This window comes from Pygoscelis adeliae, unplaced genomic scaffold, assembly GCF_000699105.1.
Source record: "Pygoscelis adeliae isolate BGI_AS28 unplaced genomic scaffold, ASM69910v1 Scaffold22, whole genome shotgun sequence".
In the NCBI taxonomy this organism is placed as follows: Eukaryota; Metazoa; Chordata; class Aves; order Sphenisciformes; family Spheniscidae; genus Pygoscelis; species Pygoscelis adeliae.
This window is the reverse complement of record NW_008824350.1, coordinates 2,503,095-2,524,121: the sequence shown is the minus strand read 5'-3', so window position 1 is coordinate 2,524,121 and position 21,027 is coordinate 2,503,095. Positions and strand designations below refer to the sequence as shown.

Genomic DNA, 21,027 nt, shown 5'->3' with positions numbered 1-21,027 from the left:
TAGGCCACAGAACAGTAGACATATTAAAGCTGAAAGCTGTACCAGACAGGACCAGCACCACCTAACCCTGTGCAAGAAAGCCTGAGAGCTTGTATCATGGGCAACTTCTGCAGACAAAGACAAGAGGGATCATTCACTGGAGACGCTGTGGTAGCAACACTTTGAGCTATTCTGAAGGCTCTGCTGGAGGAGTTTATTGATGCTCAAGAGAGTCGGGGGACTGGCCTGCTGATTTGGCACCTAGCAGAAGTGCTCTTGTCCTGCTCTGCCACCAGCCCTAGGAAATGAAGGGTGCAAGTTGTAAAAGGGGGCTTGATTGTCCCAAGTATGAAGTAAACTTGGCTTACTTGGCCTATCACTTATGTTTGTGGATTCCTGGACTCTAATGTTGATGTTGCCTTTTGGAGGGAGTAGATAGTGGGACTTGCAAAGCTTCTTAAACTCTAACATTTATCATCATGGTAAAAGCTCAGCTGGTCTTCTTTTGCAAACTTTAACATGCTGGTTTGTGTTGTTTTTTTTTTTTTTATTGCAGGTAGTTACAAAGGAATAGTAAAAAAGCAGGAAGCAAGTGATGCTTCCAGTACTTAGATCATACATGTCTTTTATGCTGTATAATTTACTCTGAAATTCTTACTTTTGCTCTTGAAAAGCAGTGATTTAAAAAAAAAAAGAAGGAAGTAAAAGTGAAAAGTGACAGAAGACTATATAAATAGTTGTGAAATATCTTGGCTATCTTTTATACATCAGAAAATAAAATGTAATTTTGCTGCTGCATCCCCTTATCCACACCCTTGTAGTCCCTTACCCACATCCTTGTAGTCCCTCTCACATATTTATTTTTATGGTACCCAACATACCAATCACACAATGAGATCTCCACCCCAAAAGAAAAACAAATGCACTCAGCATCTTACTTTTACTTGGCTCTGGATCCTGAAGCAAAATGTTTCATTCCACACTGGATCTTTGCAGTTCTTGATGGTTTTGGTCCGGACAGTCTCAGGGGAAGCGGTGGGCAAGGACAGGCTTACATAGCAATCAGTTTGACTAACTGTATTTGAAAAGATATACTGTAACTAAGAAATTACTATAAATATCTTAGATCATAGCCTTATAGCACTATATAGACAGCAAGCTGCAAAAAGGAGATACTGTTTCTATTACTTTTCTTACAGGTCCTTATTCAATAGCACTCTACTATTTTTTCCCTCCTGCAGGTGGGAGCTCTGGTCATTAATAGAGATTCAAAGAAGCTACTGCAATAAAGAGAACTGGTAAGAAAAAAATACGCAGAGCTAGTTTTGCTCAACAAAACCCATTATTGGTATGTCCCATTTGTTGCAAATCAACAGATCTCTGTGATGGAGAAGAAAAAAGTTTACATTTTAAAAGAACCTTTTTAAAGGGTAAAATACTTACTTAACTCTTTGAGCACTTATACAAGGGGCTAACTTTGTCCTTTGCTCTTGAAAGGGGAACAGAAGAGCTAAAGAGGGTCTGGGTACAAAGGATCTTCCCCCTCTGGTCTGCTGCCCCCACGTAGCTGTAGCCCAGTCCATGTAATGAAGAAGCAGACTGTCTCACCCAACATGTGATCACATCCCTTCACCGCCAACAAGTATACAAAAATAGCAATGCACTTTTATCTTACTGATTTAAAATCTGAGCCTTCATAGTGAAGAAACCTCTAATTTCTTAGAAAGGTGTTACCTTAATGTAGGTTTGAACACAAGGTCGCACAGTTAGTTACAAGTATGGTATTAAACCTACATAATACACAGAGGCTGCTTTGGGGTGGGCTCCCAGGAACTGCCCCCAGCCCCAAGGTGGGGCAAACAGCCTCCCGGTCGGGTGAGCACAACTATGCCGGCCACCGCTGCAGGGTGTTGACGAGTTGTGTCTTGGGGATTGCTGGAGTTTTCAGGTGAGAGGCAGGTTGGGTACTTGTATGTCTGTGCAACTAACTTTCCTTTTGTGTGCTGACCTGATCTGTGTAGGGTGTTTTGTGGTTAGGATTCTCACTGATACTGCTAAGAAGATAATGCGGTTTTTGGCAGGGAGCAGTGTTGGGCATCTGCTCCTAAGTCCATAAAAGAGCTGATGTCTCATGACCCTGTGGTAATAAACTGAGACCCTGAAAATAACAGCGAAGAGTGGTGGGACTCACTCTCCCTGCACTGTCGTTCACCCTTTCCAGACCTCCCTTCTGAAGCAAATGTGTTGTCCTTCAGTTCTGTACACTGTTTGCACTTACCTGTATACAACAGACATTTTTTTTTATCTGCCGGGCAACTACAGCTGTCTCTAATGTCTCCCACTCTAAGAACTTGTTTTGTAATCACAGTAACAGGTCAGATTTGGGTCTCATAACAGGCAGTTTGGTACTGTGGGATACATGCTGAGAGGCAGCATGACCAAGTGGGTAACCTGCTGGAAAAAGTCTCATGACATGTTGGCTCTGATCGCAGCTCTGCTCCAGCCTGCTAAGTCACTGTGGGCAATTGCTTCTATTCAAATTTATCTTGCTTCTCTATCTGCATTTCCCCATCAATAAAGCAGTGATAATGAACCTTTCCTCTTTTGTAACCTGCTTTGACATCCCATGATTAAAAGCATTATACAAAAAATAACTGCTATTATTAGTATTTCCACATGACCCACAAGAAGAGAGTGCCTTATCAGTATACGTGTTATTCTTTCTCTACCAGTCTCTTGGTTCTCATTCCACACTTTCTTTAAACTTGTGTTGTTACCCATGTGGCAATGAATAGGTACTGCTTAAAGCAATTTGTGCAATCAGGTTATGTATGATTTATCTTTCAAGTCTTCTGATACAGTCTGAACATGAAACATCTTCCAGTTTTTCAACATGCATTTGATAGTTTCCCGCTTACTGTCCATAGCAGGGAAGAAATTACTTTAACATTGCAAATTTAGATGTCTATAATTCTTGTAAGTAATATTAGTATATTTTTAGACTTATTACTGCAATTTTAAATGCAGAATATGTGCAATGTATTTTTAGATAACAATTTATTGGTCAAGGAGGTTATAGAATAATTTCTTTAGCTCTCTCCCCCACAATATTTTCTACAGTTCTTCCATTGATTTTTAATAATTGAAAAAGAGAATATTAACTTTGCATAGTCACTTCCTCAGACAGTGCCAGAGAAGCAGGTAAGAGTGAGAAATTATTTCTTCAACAACTGTATCTGTCAGTTACGGACTACTGATACATGTGTGTTATAGAGACTTTGTTCATTTATGGTCTGGGATATCTCTTTGCTGTACATACTAGCTAAGAATCCTGATTTAGAAGACAGGCATTTGATATTTTCAGAGTATCAAAGAAGCCAGCTCTAAACTTGTGACTTATTATCTTGTATCTAGATAGAGCTGTTGGGATCTGTCTTCAGTCCTTCACCCTCTCTGAACACACTAGACCTATAGCCAACTTGAGAAGTTAGTCCAGTCTTTAGCAAGGCTGTTCACCATTAGTAAGAGCAAAAACGAAGTCCCACAACCTGATGATCCACACGTAACACCAGCTCAGTTAGTAACCAGCGAGGCCTTGGTCTCGACGTAGCCCAAGACAAGAATGCAGATAGACACAAAGATATTTGAATCTGAAAACAAGCAATTACAGCCAGGCCACTGCATGAAGAATAACAAGTTATGCCCCAGAATTATAGTGTTGCAGGACTTATGTGATAACTTATATATACAACACAGATTTAGATAAGCTTTGGACCAAATCCCAAATACATAATTTTAAACGTAAGTGCAGGTGATGAGATTTATCATGAGATCTCTTTGCATGCACTCCCAGTCCTGGACAGGAACAAGTGGATGCTGAGTGTCTTCCATGTTCCAGCTCTCTTCCACTCTCTTCCTCCCTCCACCATAAAAGGCTTTAGCTGTGACCAGCTATTAAAATTAAACATGTCCAGATTGAAGAAGATTGACTTAGACAACCTGGCATATGAGAAAGAGCTGAAAGAATTGAGTTTGCTAATTCAACAACAACAACAAAGACTGACAAAGGACATGGTAATAGTCAGTTCTGTGATGTCCAAATGATTGATAGAGAGAGGACAGCGATCAGTGGCTCTGCATGGCCAGAGGGAAATGAACAAGGGCAAATATTAGGAAAACTGCTCCAGCTCTAAGAGAGTTAGCTATAGCGAGAGAGATTTTGTAAATTTTCTAGGTAACTCATTTCAGAGGGTATTGGTACCCAGATATGCATCAGAGTGACAGACAAGGTAAACTTGATCCTGCTTCAGGAGAAGAGGACCAGACCAGGTGAACCTACAAGGTATCATATGGAATTGCTGCCACGTGATGCCCATGTTTATGCTGGAAGACAATAAACAGGATAATCGTGTCATATCAATTATATTGCGTGGAAACCAACTAACCGGTCTCCCTGCCAGCCTTGACTGTCAGGGGAGGAAGTGATAGGACATCCTTATACTGTACACCAGCCCAAGAGATTGATTCCCAGATACCTGGGCGCTGCCTCCAAAACAACTGCAAACATCCTTCTTTGACACATACAAAGTAAGACTGCAAGTTCGTTTGAAAAGTTGCCACCTTTCCTTTCCAAACACATACAATGTCCAAGTAACAAGGCCTAAATCCATACCTAGAGCCTCTGTGTACCATCCCAATATAACTGTCAAAAGGAAAAAATACAAAAAGCAACACAATATAATGCAGAGAAGCCCACAGACAGCAGTGCTACAACTTTTCCCCTCCACCCCATCTCCTCCATGAAGCAACGGGGGATAAATTATATTACCTAACTGGTATTTTGGGTACACGTAGCTGTTCTTGCAAGATTTGTACATGATAACAGAGGCACAGATGTCATTAGAAGACCCTTACATATGCTCTCTTTTGGCAAAGTGGAACTAGAAATCATGTATTTCCATAGGTACACCCATTTTTAGACTTTTCATAAGCATTGCCACTATTTCACTGTTCCCACTCAGCCAGAGTGGGAGTATCAGCCAGTAGGAAGCCATATATTTTTGGCCAAGAGGTATTATTAAGAGGGCAGACTTCCTTTGTTCCACCTCAGACCCTCTTGCAGTGATTTGTGGTACAATCTCACATCTATCACTAGAAAATATCTTTTAGAATGTTATTTCATTTCCATTTAAAAATAAACTAGCCAAAAATTAGGTCTTGGCCAGACAACACCACTGTTGATGCAGACACAGTGGGTAGTTAGAACTGCTGGGCATCTAAAGAAACCGTTATCAGAGGGAAACATCACGGAAACAGGCTGCAAGCAGTACACAGAAGTGCCTTGAATTTCAAAGAAGATGAGAGTGGAAACAAAATCAATACCAGAAGCAGCTGAACCAACAAACCAACATTCACAAATTTTCTTTCTTCAGAAAGTGTTCATAAGAATGCTATTCACTCAGTAAGGGAATCGAAACAAACATGTTTTTAACATTTAGCTAAAACTAATAGGTTTTTTCGCCTTAAACATCATTATTTTGACTCAGAAATGCCTCTGACATGCTTTATAAAAACATGTAGTTATGGTACTTTTTCTCGCATTCTCCTCCAGGATTTTTCTGAAAAAGCAGGAGCAATACATCATGGGAGGTCTAATCTTGTACAGGCTAAGCTGCAGCACTGACAGTGCTCTGCAGCAGTAATTCTAATTTGAATTTTTCAATTGAGACTCAGAGTTTTGAAATCAAAACTTTTCTACTGAATAAATAAACCTTACAGCAGGGACATCTCCCCTATATATCTTTTCTTTTAAGTAAAATTTGGTACTGAATGGGAAGCTACCAAAAAGCTGTGGCTCAGTATAATAGTGAGGACAAAGTCAGCTGACTGGCACGAGGTGTTCCTCTTTTGCTGGGTTTGGTGTATCTCAAAACCAGAAAATATTTGCAAATATGATGAGTGAGGTTAAAAATATCCCAAAGGAAACAGCTAGCACAGATAATCCATAGGAGTTTACTGTAGATTCTGTACACATTAAAAAAAAAAAAAGATACCTGTAGATGTTCTTTTTTTTTTTTATGGTGAGGATGGAAGAGTTATGCCTAAAGAAACAGCATGGAAATAATAAAGCACATCATTATAACTAAGTAACCAAAGTAGGGTGCAATAAATCACCTCATTCCCTCACAAGATGTTTTGCAGCAGCCAATATGAAGGTAAAGACGTCAATGCTGATGAGTTAATTTGGTAAGAAAAATTCCATAACATATCAGAACAACTCACTGAAAACAAGAGTGTTTACACCACAGTGTAAATTGTTCTTCTTGTGCCTGAGAATTCAGCCCAAAGTCTGTAAATGTCAGTCACCATTTTGTGAACTAAATTTTAGACCTACAGGGCATAACACACAGGTGACGATTACAGTTTGATTGTTTTGGTTTATAAGTTAAGGAGAGAGTTCATTCAGCCTGGATTAAAAGCATACATTGCAGCAATGGTTCATCCTGACATAAATACTACAATTTGGATGCATTTCCAACATGCGCCTTGCTTTTGGCAGCCAAGTCTTCACATTTTATACATCTCTTCTACAAAGATGTCACCATCAGTTTCTTTCACATCAAAGTAAGCCACAGATAAACACACAGTCTACAAACTGTCTTTTATCACAAGACTACAACTAATCCTATTTTCACAGTGAAATTAAATGAGCTCGTATTCTGGCTGGAGTCCTCCAGGACTCCCAACTGATGTAGCAGTCTACAGCAACTTCCCTATGAGTAAGAATGAAGGAAAGCATTAAGAATAGATATATCTGACTTACAAGGAACATTTATATCCAAGACCCCTTTTGTCTGGTTTTCGTTTTTGAACTGAAAGGGAACTCTTCAAAAAAGGGTAGTCAAGATTGGTCCTGAACAAATAGGAAAAGATGAATACCTTTGCCAGATTGAATACCAAATTAAATTCAAATGCCAATTCAAAGAGATTGCCAATTTAATAGCAGAACACGATGCAAGCATCAGCATCAGTATTTGTGAGTGAATCTCTCTGTTAACCTTCACTAGCTACTACTGCAGCACTACTTTATTCACTCCTGCTGAAGATACAGTCATACAAAGTGCCTGGGAGAGAAGCCATAGTCTCATGTGGAAATTCTCACGTGCCTTTTCAGCCATGCAGACTATCACAGCCATGTTAAATCTAGCCTCTCTACTTGGCCTCCCACATAATAGGAAATCACTTCTGGGTTCTTGGTCCTTATCTACAAGGTAATCAATGTCCTCAGTTCAGCAGAAAGGTTGCCTGAAGCTCCTCTCTGGACACCATTGCTGATAAAGGTCCTCAAGCTCTGTGAATCTCACCTGTGGGCAAGGCTTTCCCTGGCACTGCTCTTAGTCTTCAGAATAAACCTCCATGGGGACTAAGACATACCACAGGCCTTATCACATCATTGTGCTTTTACCATACTGCTCACCTCAGCAGCACACTTCATCTCATCTAGACGCATGTGGAAGAGCACTAAGAGAGCACAGATGCATAAAACAAAACAGGTCTCCGCTCAGAGGGTACAGGACAGAATGAATCACTGATTACAGATATCAGTCACACTGCTTAATGCATAACTGGATGAACTGCAGATACTGCTGTCTCAGTGAAACCAGAACAACCAAGACAGAACTAGAACAGATTCTGCAGTTTTTTAACAGTATATAAGAAAAATTTATTGGGCACCAATGAACAAAAATGCACTTAAATATATTTTTCACAGTAAAATACCGAAGATGGGAAGTTGTACCTTCTTCTCCTCATCAAAGGAATACCTCAAAAATTCTGAAGCAAGTCCTGCAATAAGTAAATATCTGTATCAATCTTCATATTCTTTATGAACTTCTTTGAATGTCCCACATAAAGACTAATAGTACTGTAAATGCAAGTCTGCTGATATTCAATTTGTGGTTACTCTTCAGTGTCAAGCAAAGTATGCTTTGGTCTTAAACTCAATGCATCATTGTGCAATAGTAAGCAGGATATGGAGTAAAATATGATACTTATCAAGGATGATAAAAAATGCCAAGGTACAATAACTTTTAAGAAGATTTGGGAGACTGTAAGCATGTGAAAAGGCGATGCTTAGCTTAGTTTCATAAGTGGTGAGAAGGTGTTGCACAGCTCAGCCCAAAGAAATTTGTAAATATAGGAAGCCTATTCAGAAATCAAAGCACATACTTCATTGTCATTATTTGTTGACAACTGCTGAAGTTGCTTACATACATTTGAAAGAAACTGCATGCTAGTCTTGTCCTGTGTTACTTATTTAGCACAGCACTTCATGAAATGTGTCTCAGCTCTTGCAGAAACATCCATCCAGATCTGCTGGAACTTTCTGAGTGCAAACTAGAAAGTCACATCCTGAGCAGAGTCTGCCACTGCCTTTTGACCCTGCAAGCCAAATGGCAGAGGAGGAGTAAAGGGTCATGAATTGCTTCATGGACCTGTGTCCTCTCAAATCACTGTGCAGTTCTACATTGCTGCCAATGTCACCTATTAATTCCAGCCTCTCTTCTCCACCCAAGCTTCTCCCTCGTTCATTTCCATTGCCTCCACCCTTTTCAAACCTGTTTTAAAACAGGTTTTGACATTTTAAAACATTATAAAACATTTTAAAACCTGTTTCAACCACCTGTTAACTAGAATACTCCTCTAAACAAGAGGATAATTAAGTCTACTAGGAACAGGTAGTACTATCACAAAAGGCTTTAAAGATCATCCCTGTTCAGTGAAGGACAACAGCTGCAATACCACCTGTGCTGGTACAGTATTAGAGCACAGTAGCTGCTCTCACCTTTGCCTTTGAAACAGAGATGAGCCTAACATTTATCTAAAGTCATTGACTCCTTTCACCAGTCCTTCAGGCAGTAATCAGTTCATCCTCCTAATGCCCCTGTGAGGCTCCTAATGCCCTTGCTGCAGCCCTTGCTTTAGAGATGAGGAACTAAGGCTTTGAGGAAACTCATCTTCTCCAAGGTTACACCAAGAGTCTGGAAGAAGTCATGGGGGAACATCACACACGATACCTTTAACCACCAGAACAGCTTTCTGTTCTTGCACACAGAAGTACACAGAAGCCAGCACGGCTGCAAGAAGATGCATGTGTACCTACATACAATCCATTGATACCTAGCAGTAGAGATGCGATTATTTCCACATGTGTAAGGAGGTGCCCTGACGAAGATCTCTAAACAAGTAACATATTAATAAGCTCCTTGATTATACATAGCATTGTCCTTTTTAGTGGCAGCTTATGCTGCTAGGAAAGCACAGGGCAGGCTTTTCGTCTCCACACTTCTTACCATGTATACAATACAATACAGTTGTATACCATGCAATACACACTGCATTCTATACAATACACTCCATCTTGGCGTTTCTGCCAACAATACATTAAAGACTTGAGAGAGGGAAAAACCTGGAAATAATCTCTTAGACTAGAGAACACAAAATGGGTGATGTGAGGGAAACTAGGTTTTTGCATGTGTTTAGATGGTAGTAATGAACTGAGGAAGAGTGGGAGCAGAGTTGGGTAACATGGGTGGATAAAACCAAACAGAAGATTGAATGGAAAGGAGCAGAGGTTGTTAACAACTGCAACTGTGAAGTTGGTTCACATCATATTCATTGAGATTATCCATTAATTTGTTATTCATATTATTAACTGTGGTTATGACTTTGTTATTATATACATCAGTCAGGACCAGGGCTCCATTTTGACAGGTACCTTAGCAGTTATGCAATGAGATCTTGATGTTGATCTAATCACCTTACAATTACAGTAAGAAAAGCACCGCTTCAGGATATGACATCACAGGGAGGAGCTTCTCGTGATTAACAGTTGCTTTTATACCTGTTTGTTTCAGTTTCTTAACCAGTTAGGAAACCCTTGTTTACAGGCCTTGTTGCAACTTGGCAGCTATTCACATAACTACTTCTCTGTCTTTGTTCAGATTCCTACTGTCAAGTATTTGTCCTGGGCTGCTTTTACGATTTCTCTCCACTAATGCAAACGCAGCCTGCCTAAGCAGCCAGCGGCATCAGGAACTCAGATGAGACGCCCTGCAAAGACACCAGTGCTCTTTTTCAAACGACCATGTCCCAGGATTCCTCTCAACCACAGCAAAAGTCATTGACCACATTCATTTTAACGGGGAAGAAATCTCACTCCAAAGTAAACGTGCCATTAGCACTGGCCAGCCCAGGCAGCTGCCTGCTGGTACTGCCCATGCTACCTGCCTGCCCTCTTTCATGAAGACTGCTGCTGCCCCCTCACAGCAGTGCTACAGTCAGAGATAAAGGTAAGAAGAAATATACACAGCATGTTGCGTGCATGTCTTCAATCAGTCCTTTCTGCACGCAATAGTTTCCTTTGGAGAACATGGCAATGAAAGGGAATTCGTTATTATGATGGTGTTACACAGGATTTAGGTGATATAAGGAAAAAAATTAGTAATACCTCTTTCCAACTTTTAAAATCAACGGCCAGTGTAATATTGGGAGTTTGCTATGAAATTACACAGCAGCAAGGCCCAGATTTAACAAGACCCAGATATAACACTCTAGCGAAACTTAAAGATGAGCCTAAGGCTTTACCAAATGAGAATGCTGATTGAGATTAGCTTGTCTCATTAAAAAAAAAAAGTAGCTGTAGGCCATTCCAGGAGAAGCTTTCCTCAGCCTTGGACTTTGCTAAATACAAAGTAGGACAAGCCAATATTTTTAAAGACTTTTTTTTTTTTGTCTCCTAAAGGGAATATTTCTGTGAAATACATGTATGTTAAAGGTGTAACTTTATATTTCACCTGTAGCCCATGAAACAAACAGATTTCTCTCCCATAGGTGCCAATTTGCAGTATGGAAGATATTTATTTTCCCTCCTGGAAGACCAGTGAACTCTGCCACTGTGAAAAGGGCCGTGCTAAACCAGATTTGCCAGCTGTGCGATGCAGCCCATGCTCTGCTGTAACTGCAGTGGCAGCCTCTGGGAACAGCGAGCGCCGGGCGTGCTCCAACAGGACCATGCACAGCGAGGCAGGTCTGGGCAGCCACGCTGAAAACAGGATCTACTCTGGGGAATTTACACAGCGTGGGTCTAGTTCTTGTTATAATCGACACACGGGGGTGAAATGCAGTGGTACGTGGCCAGCAGAGAAGTCTCTCCAGAAAGAAACTCTCCCATGGTTAAACGGTGGAAATGCAGGGCCCTGCATAAAGGTGGCTTCAAGGGGCCTTAAAAGGCTTCTATGAAGAAATGGGTGGGGGGACTTGAAGATGAAAGCTATGCCCTCTTCCAGTGATCTTGACTGGTGGACCAGCCCTTGGAAAACAAAAGTTTTGCAACAACCAGTCCCTTCCCACAGGTGGGAAGCCTGCTGAAAGTCAATCCCCACCATCAGCTGACAGGGAAAGTAAGGGAAGATCATGGGAAGTCACTGGATGGCAGAACAAATTCAAGGCCTTTCAGCAGTGAAGGCAAAACTGATTTTTGCCACTACTAAGATCAGGCATTGAGATTGCAGCAGAGGTTTTTGTGACATGGAAACCAGAGGCTGGACAAAGACTGTTGTTGATGCATAGAGTTTATGTAGGTTCAAGAGTAGACTGGAGGTGTTGCTGCATTCATAGAAAAACTGTATTTGGCCTGGGAAGTTACCAACTCTGAAGTGATCAAAGGCTGGGAGAGCACATCGTGCAGAGCGCACTATATGCTTTCACTCTACTCTCATACTCCTCCCCAGGCACCTGCCTTTGGCCACTCTCAAACACAGGGCAGGAGAAACCTTTGGTCTGATCCAGTACAGTCACACTTGTGTCCCTGTGCACTGCAATGGGGGTACAGGAATGTGGAGAGCCCAGGCACCTCAGCTTGTGACTCTTGCTCCTGATGCTGCCAATGGCTCCCTATTTTGTCAGTGCCTCAAGCTAGCCCAGTTGGATGATCACTGTTCAGACTATGGGCAATTAAACACTTCTCTCCGAAATCTCCACATACCATCCTATACAGTTGCAGAGAAATAGCACCATCCAGTCAGTGAATCCAGATTTTGCAGACATCGTGGATGCATTTATGAAGGTTTGTGACAGCCACAAAGCTTTCACAGGTTTAAAGCAAGAGACAGCTGCAGTCATGCAGCTGTTAATGATAAGTTTTCTGCTGGTTTTGGAATAAATTTGTGTAAGAGCTAACCCTAATATGCAGATAAGGCCTTTTCAGGCCAGCCTGAAAAGGACCAGCTTTTCTCAAGTAGGCATTTCTGCTGCCCACGCAAGGCAAAGAAGAGAAAAAAGAAACGTCCGTAGCTATTTAATTAGCAATATAAATATATAGACCTCCCCAAAGAATAACATCCTGAAACTGGGCCTGGTGTTTTCCTATGACACTGAGAATGAGCATCTGGGTTCCTGTCCAGTGCAAAGTGAGCTGAAAGATATCGAAGTAAAATCCTTTAGTGGCCTCCAAGTGCCAAGCATTTTGGGTATGGCAATTAAATGCAAACACTACTTTTGACTCAGGAGCCAGATCTCTGAGCCACAGACCTCACGAACCATAGATCTCTTGGAAGAGTGGGGCAGGGAAAAGCATGCTTCAGTGTTTGTCCTGCCCAAAAGCATTTATTATAGGCCAGTTCTGGGGACATACTGTCAATGCAGATGAAACTTTGGACTGGTCTGATATCACTATTCTTACAACTTTTGACAGGGAAAATTTAGCCAAACTCAAACATGTCCAGAAATTGCAACAGCTCTGTCTTGGGAATGATATGTACTACTTGGATTGTAGACGCCTGATAACCTACATAATGTAGGAGCAAATCCTCCTGATTCATGGATAAGCCTTATTCCTATCAGATTTCAACACACATTAGTGTGCCTAATTCTTGTTATTATGCTCACACCATGTACAAATACAACCTTTTGTCTGACACAAAGGGTAAAGGTCAGGAGATCATGACTATAGATGATTGCCACAGCTATCCTATAATAAAAAACCAAGTCCTATATTATATGACGTGCAAGATCTAAGGAGGCATGGACACTGTGGGTTGTGGGTAACAGTCCCTCTGCACAAGGAGGACACTTTAGCTGTGCTGTGCCACAGCTGAAGAAAAGCAAAGCATACTCATCGTTGACAGGCAGTCTTCCAAAAACCACAGCTTGGTCTAATCAGACTCTGACTCCAACAAAGCACCGATGTCTCTTTGCAGTTTGAATTATGTCTGTGCCATCTTTCAACTCTCTGTCACTGTCTGTCTCTCTTAACAACTTTAAATTGTACAGAAGTAGTGATTAAAACAAATAAACGTGAGTGGAAAATATAATCTTTTCCTAAAATATATTTTGAGCCAAATATATTTCAAATATTTACAAATATTTTAATAAATACATTAATTACATGACAAATACATTCCCATGAAAATATTTTTTTAAAAAAAAAATCACTTTTGAGCAAAGACTAATCCTGGGAAAGTAAATATCTACAGAAATACAGATATGTAGGCCTAACAAATTATCTTTACTTTCTTCTTCGATCATTGTTGCTACATTCAAGTGACTCTATTCATGTGCAACAAAATGCATAGTTTGGGATCCCCCAACTTGCTTTCGAAGTCTCCACTTGTCTCACTGCCTATAAGTGCACTTCGACCTAAACCACTCTGAACTTGATATGGACTACAAAGTGAACTTTGCTGTACATGCCAATGCCTCTCTCTTCCATGACAGAGTTTTTTAATGGGTGCCTTTGGATCTCTTCCTCTGAGGACTTCTCTCATTGTTTAGGTGTTAAAACCTGTCTGCACATTTTTGTCAAGAATAGAAGGGCCGCCACATAAAGGTTCCTACTACACTCTCACACTGGTTTTCTAATACCATTTAATGCTTTTTAACACAGCCTCATTTCTTGTGGTGTGTATCACACCACCTGGCATGGCTCCACTAACAAAATTAAGTGCTCTGAGAGAGCGTACAGGTACGGTGCAGATAAAATCTCACTGGCTCTCTGCTGTGCCACGGGTAACTTGCTCCTGATTCTCAGCGGGAAAATAAAATGCGGTGCTCTATTGCTCAATAAAGGCAACTGGGATGGGGAATGGACGAGGCTGCTCCTGTCAGACCCTGGCACCTAGCACTGCTTCTTCTGGCTCTTGCCAAAGACCTTCCTCCACATCTGGCTTTGGAAGCAAATCTCCAGTGATATAGCTTCATACCTGCAATCAGGCAGTCAAACATCTGCTCAAAATGAAGATACAGGATAAAGACTAATAAAAGATAAAGAGCTAAGATAAATAGCTATGGATTTCTGGAAGTTCTTTGGTCCTTAAGAATGTAAAGGCTTTCACTTCCAGTCTTAGTAAAATGCTGAGAAAGAAATAACCATCCCTGATTTTAAGGCCAGAGGCAGATATTTAGTTATCAACTCCGTAGGTCGTTATCCTGATGATATTGGCTGTCAGGACAACTTAGGAATTCCCTTGGGCTGGTATCATTTATGCCAGAAAACAGCTCAGCTGAGATGAAAAAGACAGAGAGGGAACTGAACCGTCCTTTCATTCTTCTCTGAAGATGTGCTGTTTTCAAGAAAAGGCAATATTCCTGTGCTAAGCTCAACAGTAGAAAAGCAAGAATTGAATAGTAACCTCCATGGAGGCAAATACTCTTGCTGAGTTCACTTGGTCTTATCCTTTCATTCTTCTCTGAAGATGTGCTGTTTTCAAGAAAAGGCAATATTCCTGTGCTAAGCTCAACAGTAGAAAAGCAAGAATTGAATAGTAACCTCCATGGAGGCAAATACTCTTGTTGTTCTTTCTCTCTGAGGCAGGTATTTGAATTGACCTTCAGCTCACTTTCTCCTACCCAACTAACTGCTGAGATATTTCTCTCTTCACTTCCACTTCCACCCACTCCACCAAGTCCCCAGAAACTTTTCAATGGTACTGGTTTTGCCTTGAAAGTCTGGTATTTCAAATACATTTCAGTAAACATTTGACAGAAAAAATTTGTTTGACAACAAGATAAATAATGCTCCTCTTTTTTTTTTAAAAGCAAATAGAAATTCAGAGGTACCTCTATGTATTTCTGCTGTCTGCAAAAAACAGACAGGTACAGAAGATGATACCAAAGCTCCCGTGTTACCCCACAGGCTCTGGCAGCCACTCGACATCAGTGCTGGCATTTTTGTCAAGAAGTAGAGGTGCAGCCTGCACCTCAGTGCATCAAAAACTGCAACTGAGAATTAACAGCTGAATTTGTTCAGCAAAACTGGCTCTGAAGCTTGTTAGCAGCTAAGATACTTTACAGTACACCACAGTAGACCTTTGATATTTCCACTAATAGTAACATTCTATAAACTGAAAGATATTGTTTATACAAAACTATCCTAAGAATAGTCCAAATTCAAATATGCATCAATATTTGAAACCATGGTGACACTTCAAACACAGATACAAGTTACAGTGCTTGCTTATATTCTCTGCTTTCAGAACTGAACTGGGAACCGCAAGGAAAGACTGATACTCACACAGATCTGCCTTTCTCAGATTTCTCATTCTTATGATTTTCACAGAGAGTGAGCAGCAAGGGCATTCTTCACTCTGCAGAAGAATGACAAAGTTGTTACCTGCATGACTATTAAATTGTTTATGCTTCATAAAAACATGCCCTCCCATAAGTGTGTGTTGCAATTTTCAAAGCTGTGCAGCAACATTGGAAGATGAACTACTTGCACTGCTTTGGAATATAAAACCATGTCTATGTAGAGTTAAAAATAGAAGCAGGAAATATTCCTCTGTGTATATATGTCATTGATGGAAGAAATAACAGTAAAATGGATGACATAGTAAAATGGTTTTAAATAAAATTAATGCTTGCATTACAGGACAGGACATTTTAATTTAAAAGAAATCTTTTTCAACAATTAAGCTGGAAAAATAAGCTAGCAAAGAGCAAGTGTGCATGGGAAGCACGTCCATTAAACATCTGTAGACAAAGATAAAATAAGTTTAATTCTCTTGAACAGTTGAAATTTCACACAGAAAGCAGATATTTTCTCAGATAATTTTACTTAGTAAAAATTCCATCTTTCCATTTAAAATCTTTATCAGGAACTTTTCCCATAAGTCATGAAGAGCAAATACATGAAAGGTTGTGAGGTGTTCAGCTATTGCAGTCAGGAAGAGGAGAATGAGGGCATACAAAGAACTGCTAGGAAACAGAAACAATCCATGGTAAAACGTATAATCACAATGCTGTAGATTTCAATGTCTTAGCTATGTTCAAAAGCATCATGATCCCAGAGGAAAATGAAACTGTTCAGTGAGAGAGGCACCACCACCACAAATGCAGCAGAACCTACATGAAAGAAAACAGCTTAAGAAGAGATGTTACTGAAACTTCCCCACCCAAACCAGATGTTGGATATTTGCAAAAAGGATCATTAACTGAAACATCAAGCACGGAAGGAAAGACAAATACCTAGACACAAGCCAAACAAATTATTAATTCTTGCAGATTTTAGTATCTGAAACTTCAGCTATGACTGAAAGTCATTACCTAATCCCTCTCTCACTCTCTGCTAGCAAAATGACCCCATTAAATCCCTTTAGGGGGATTATGTCACTCCTCTTCTTTTTCCAGTTAGGAATTGATCCGGCTGAGAAGTTGGTTACAAACTCCCTATCTCTCTTGAATTATGATAAACCGCCCTTGGTCCGTATTTTATGTCTCACTCCAAAACAGAAGGGCGTGTTTTAATGTCTTCTGTCTTGATTCAGGTTCCGGATGGAATAATTCTCCTGCCTCCCCATCACCAAGAAGCCTCTACTTTTACTCTTTCTCATGAGGCTGTTTCAGTGGTTAAGGGCAAGGGGAAGAACAGAGAGGACAGTCCTATTCCTTGCTTTGTATATGTATTTTCCACACAAAGACCATTGCCAGACTCTGTTCATCACTCTCCCTTCCTTTCAAAAGGATGAACCTGCAGATCCTTAGTGTTTCTTTAATCAGTTTGGTTAGACATTCACGCTTTTTATTTGTTAAGCCATGGGGATCCCACATTTGGGGTCTCCAAGCATCAATGCACACTTATGCTAGCACACATCCATGTTATGGAGAGAAGCTCTATAACAGGGAAGAGGGGCACAGAATGATTAAATAACTTGCTCGTAGTCAAACAGCAGGTTAATTTCAGAGCTGAGAAGAGAGCAGAGTATGTTGATTCCCTGGAGCCCAACAGGCAGTTTTAGGGATTTTCCTCCCGGTTATGTTCCACCAAAAAAGTAATAATAAAAAAAATAGTCTCAGAGATTGTGGACAAAGGCAGATCAAGATTTTCTTGGGTGTCAGTCATGCACAAATATCAAACTAGGACCATCTTTGTGTCCATGATAAATCACTGTTTTTAGTCAGTGACCTCCCTGTGTACACCACTGTACCTGGGCACAGCTACCTGGGCACAGCGTGTGACTGTACTCATAGCCGGCAGATGCTGCGCTGTGGAAGAGCTCAACTTACATAATGCTTGCATCAAACCACAGATTCAACCCAAATCCACAGCAAGCTCCTGTGAGGCACCTCGGACTGCTTCCCAGCCTCCATGTGGATCACCCATTGTGGCTGAACTTCCCTCCACTACCAAAAGTGCCTCCACAGGGCAGCCAGTATCAGCAAAGCTATCGGTCGTCCTGACATAAATAAGTAAATACATACATGAATTCAGACTAACAGCTCCCAAGTCCTCTTCTAGGCACCAGAGTCCCAATCACAAACCCACCTCAGGTCATCTTCAGCTTCTAATGAATTATGGTCTGAATTCTCACACTCTTACCTCACGAGCACTCCAGTATGATCCCATCGTGCTCCCAGCTGCATACAAGTCAGACACAATATCCACTTCACTGTTAGAGGCAACAGCTGGCAGTGATTCACGAAGTACCTCTGCAAACTTTAAGGAGGTATCTGCCGAGGAGCAAGTGGCTTATGCATGCCCCACCTTCCTCATTGCCTGAAAGGCAAAGTACAAAGAGAGAAGGGGAGGGAATTTGCTGAGTTTATTTAATAGCTAAACACCAGAGGGGTGTGTTGGGGGAAGGCTGTACACACCAAGGTGCCAAGAGTTATTAGCAATTCAAGACAAGGGAGTGATAATGCACAGCACTTATGCATGGATACCTATGACCTGGCAGCCTAAGCAATGCACAAATCAGAGAAGATAATAACAGCTACATGTAGGCTGGAGGAAACCAGAGCTCTATAGCACCCCAATCAACAACCAAAAGTATTGTGGATGAAATAACTTTAAAAGACCTTCTATTAAATAAAATTTTATTTATTTTCCTTTTCTTGGAGGTAGAAAGGGTTGAGTTGCTTGCTGGTAGATGTTTCCCCCATTTCATTTGTATATTTGTCACGTGGATATACATTTTCCTGTTTTCAGAACCCTTCCACAAACACAAAACTCCTGAGTAAACCCAGACAAAAAGAAAGTTCTCCTCCAAATTAGGGCATTCATCTTAAATGCAAACATCTAGATGTTTTAAACACAATGCAGTTTGTATTTTATATCAAATTATGATATAAAAATGACACCCAACTTTTCCATTTTCTGGCAGAAAACTGCAGCAGCAGATATGCAGGTGAATAGTCCTTGCACGGGTCCAGCTACTAACATGCCCAGATGTCTGATTATGAAATGACCACCTGAGAACTGCAGGAGGTGATCCTATACACTCACAGTACCCACAACCTGTCTTCCCCTTCTACACACACACATATCAGGAAAACACACAATAAAGACAGCCAATTCTGGCCTTACAATTTTTTGCTGAATGAAAATTACTTTAGTCATCAACCATTTTAGGACTAGAAATCTACCCTCAATACCCTTCTGATTAAAGAGGTGTGAAATGACACAAGACAACATTCCTACTAACATAGTGTCCAGCGAAAAAGACCTTCAATCAGACAAGCAGCCCTGGCTATTTATCCCAAAACTGAGAAAACTGATCTGAAAGTGGCTAAACCTGGACTGTTTTGTTAGCTTCTGCAGCAGCTGAACTGATGTTTCCTGAGCTGTTCCCCTGGGAGAGTCTGACTTGGGGGTGAAGGGCTATGGTAACAGCAAGACTATGGAAGACGATGTCTGCCCACAGGTAAAAAAACAAAACCAAAAAAACCCAACCTCAACAAAACACAGCTCTAACTAAACAACACTGAGGAGTGTCCAGTTGAGGTAGAGAAGGAGGTAGGGAATGACTGGCTCACCCCAACACAGCTGAGAAACAACTACTTCTTGAATAACTCAAGGAAAGAAAAAGGGAGGACCAATCTACAGGCCTCTATCACCTCTCCTACCCAAGAGGTACGCTCTGCAGGAGTTTCCTCCACAGTAAGTGCTGCAGAGCATGGAGCAGGAGGAAGCCCAACCCAGACAGTGCCTCTGTTAGAAGAGGATGTAGTAGTGGTCCCAGCACAGGCACCTGGAACAGGACATCTAGTGTGAACGTATAGCAAATGGAGAACCCATTAACCCAAAACACCGTGCCAGTGTTTGAGAAACTACTATTTCTGGTTTGGTTCAGATTATCTGAGACTTTAGGGTGCAATCACAAATTCTGACAAGGGACATACAGAAGGTGGAGCCAGCTGTAGGAGGGATCCTCAGAGAACTGTTTCCTTGTCTCAGGCATATGTGTTTTCTGACCAATCTGAGGCTGGTAAAACCAGGAAGGAGCAGGTGCTCACCATTTACTATCAAAAAGTCCATAGGCAAATTCAAGCAGAGTATCTATCCTGACAAAAAAATTCCCAACAAGGGCCAACAGCTGAAAAGTGAGTACCTCAGGGAGCCCACAGACTTTGAGAAGCTGATGCAATACCGAGATCTTTGCAATACCAGGAGGACTGACAAATGTGGTGACACCCCCCCTGGCAGGCATTATGGATTCAGTCATGAGGCCATTCTGACAGTTTGGGTACCTTATTTTGAGCTCATCAGTGGCTTCTCAGATAAAACACTGGACAGGATTTTAGAAGATAAGGTTGAAATTGTCTATGTACCTTGCTGGGAAATTTGTGGAGAGAAAAGACTCTTCTATAGCTCTTGCTTACTTCTTTTAGGCCAGGCTACACAATGAGGTGAGGGACTCCTGTAAGTCTCATCCTGGCTGGCCTTTGACAAACTCCCAGCTGCCAGCACCTGCCTTTCTTTCAAAATGCTTCTGTGGGACTATGACCAAAAAGACAGCATAAACCAACTTCTTAACCAGCTCCAGTTCTAGAAAAGAGCACCTGTCTTTCTCCAGTAACTCGCCTCTGAGGAAGAACTCACACTAGGAGCAGAAGCTACATGTCTCTCTGCTGGACCTTTCTTGGCCTTTAGTGTGTTTGAGTAGATTCCCTTCTCCTCAAAACATCTGGACTTTTCCTTTTTTTTTTTTTTTAATCCAAATAGTTAATATTTTTTCATAACATCCATCCAAAGGGGCAGAGGATTTACTTATGCAATGTCTCATTAGCTGAAGAGGAAGAAATGCAAGATATTTTTTCTGCTATATATCCACTTCAGGTATGCAATGATGGTTGATCAACATCCATGCTTTGGTGCACAAGACTTTTGCTTGTTGGGAATGACACACACCTTTTTCCTGCGTTACAAACCATTCTCCTGTACAGCTTGAAGAGGAGTGCTGCTTTTTGTTAATAGATTGCTCATCAGGTCCTTTATCAGATGTGTGCACATATCATTTAGTACATTCCCAGGATGGGCAGTTCTTCTTCCGCTCTTTGGCAACTGCACTGGTGTTGAGAGCTGTTATGGTTTTGTGCTATGTGTGTATAAATCAGCTTTTTCCCCTCAGCCACTGCACTTCAATGTACTTGTCAAATAACTAGTTAGACTGTGGCAATCATATCATCTTAATTTGTACTAGCATACCTAGCAGCTGTATTTTACATTTTATGGTTGTTTAACAACTGTGATGCAGTGAACAGAATATTGGT

The 21,027-nt window shown here is 41.0% G+C and overlaps 1 protein-coding gene across 1 annotated transcript in view; it reads right to left on the bottom strand.

Moving 5' to 3' along the window:
- Window positions 1-17,881, bottom strand: part of LOC103912809 (cytosolic phospholipase A2 epsilon-like) — a 38,119-nt gene extending 20,238 nt beyond the window's left edge. The window contains exons 1-3 of the mRNA XM_009319216.1: window positions 17,855-17,881; window positions 15,551-15,623; window positions 918-1,054 (exon numbers count right to left, since the gene is read on the bottom strand). Of these exons, the coding sequence (XP_009317491.1) occupies window positions 918-1,054; window positions 15,551-15,623; window positions 17,855-17,881 (237 nt within the window). The remainder of the gene's footprint in view (window positions 1-917; window positions 1,055-15,550; window positions 15,624-17,854) is intronic.
- Between the last annotated feature and the right edge of the window lie 3,146 nt (window positions 17,882-21,027).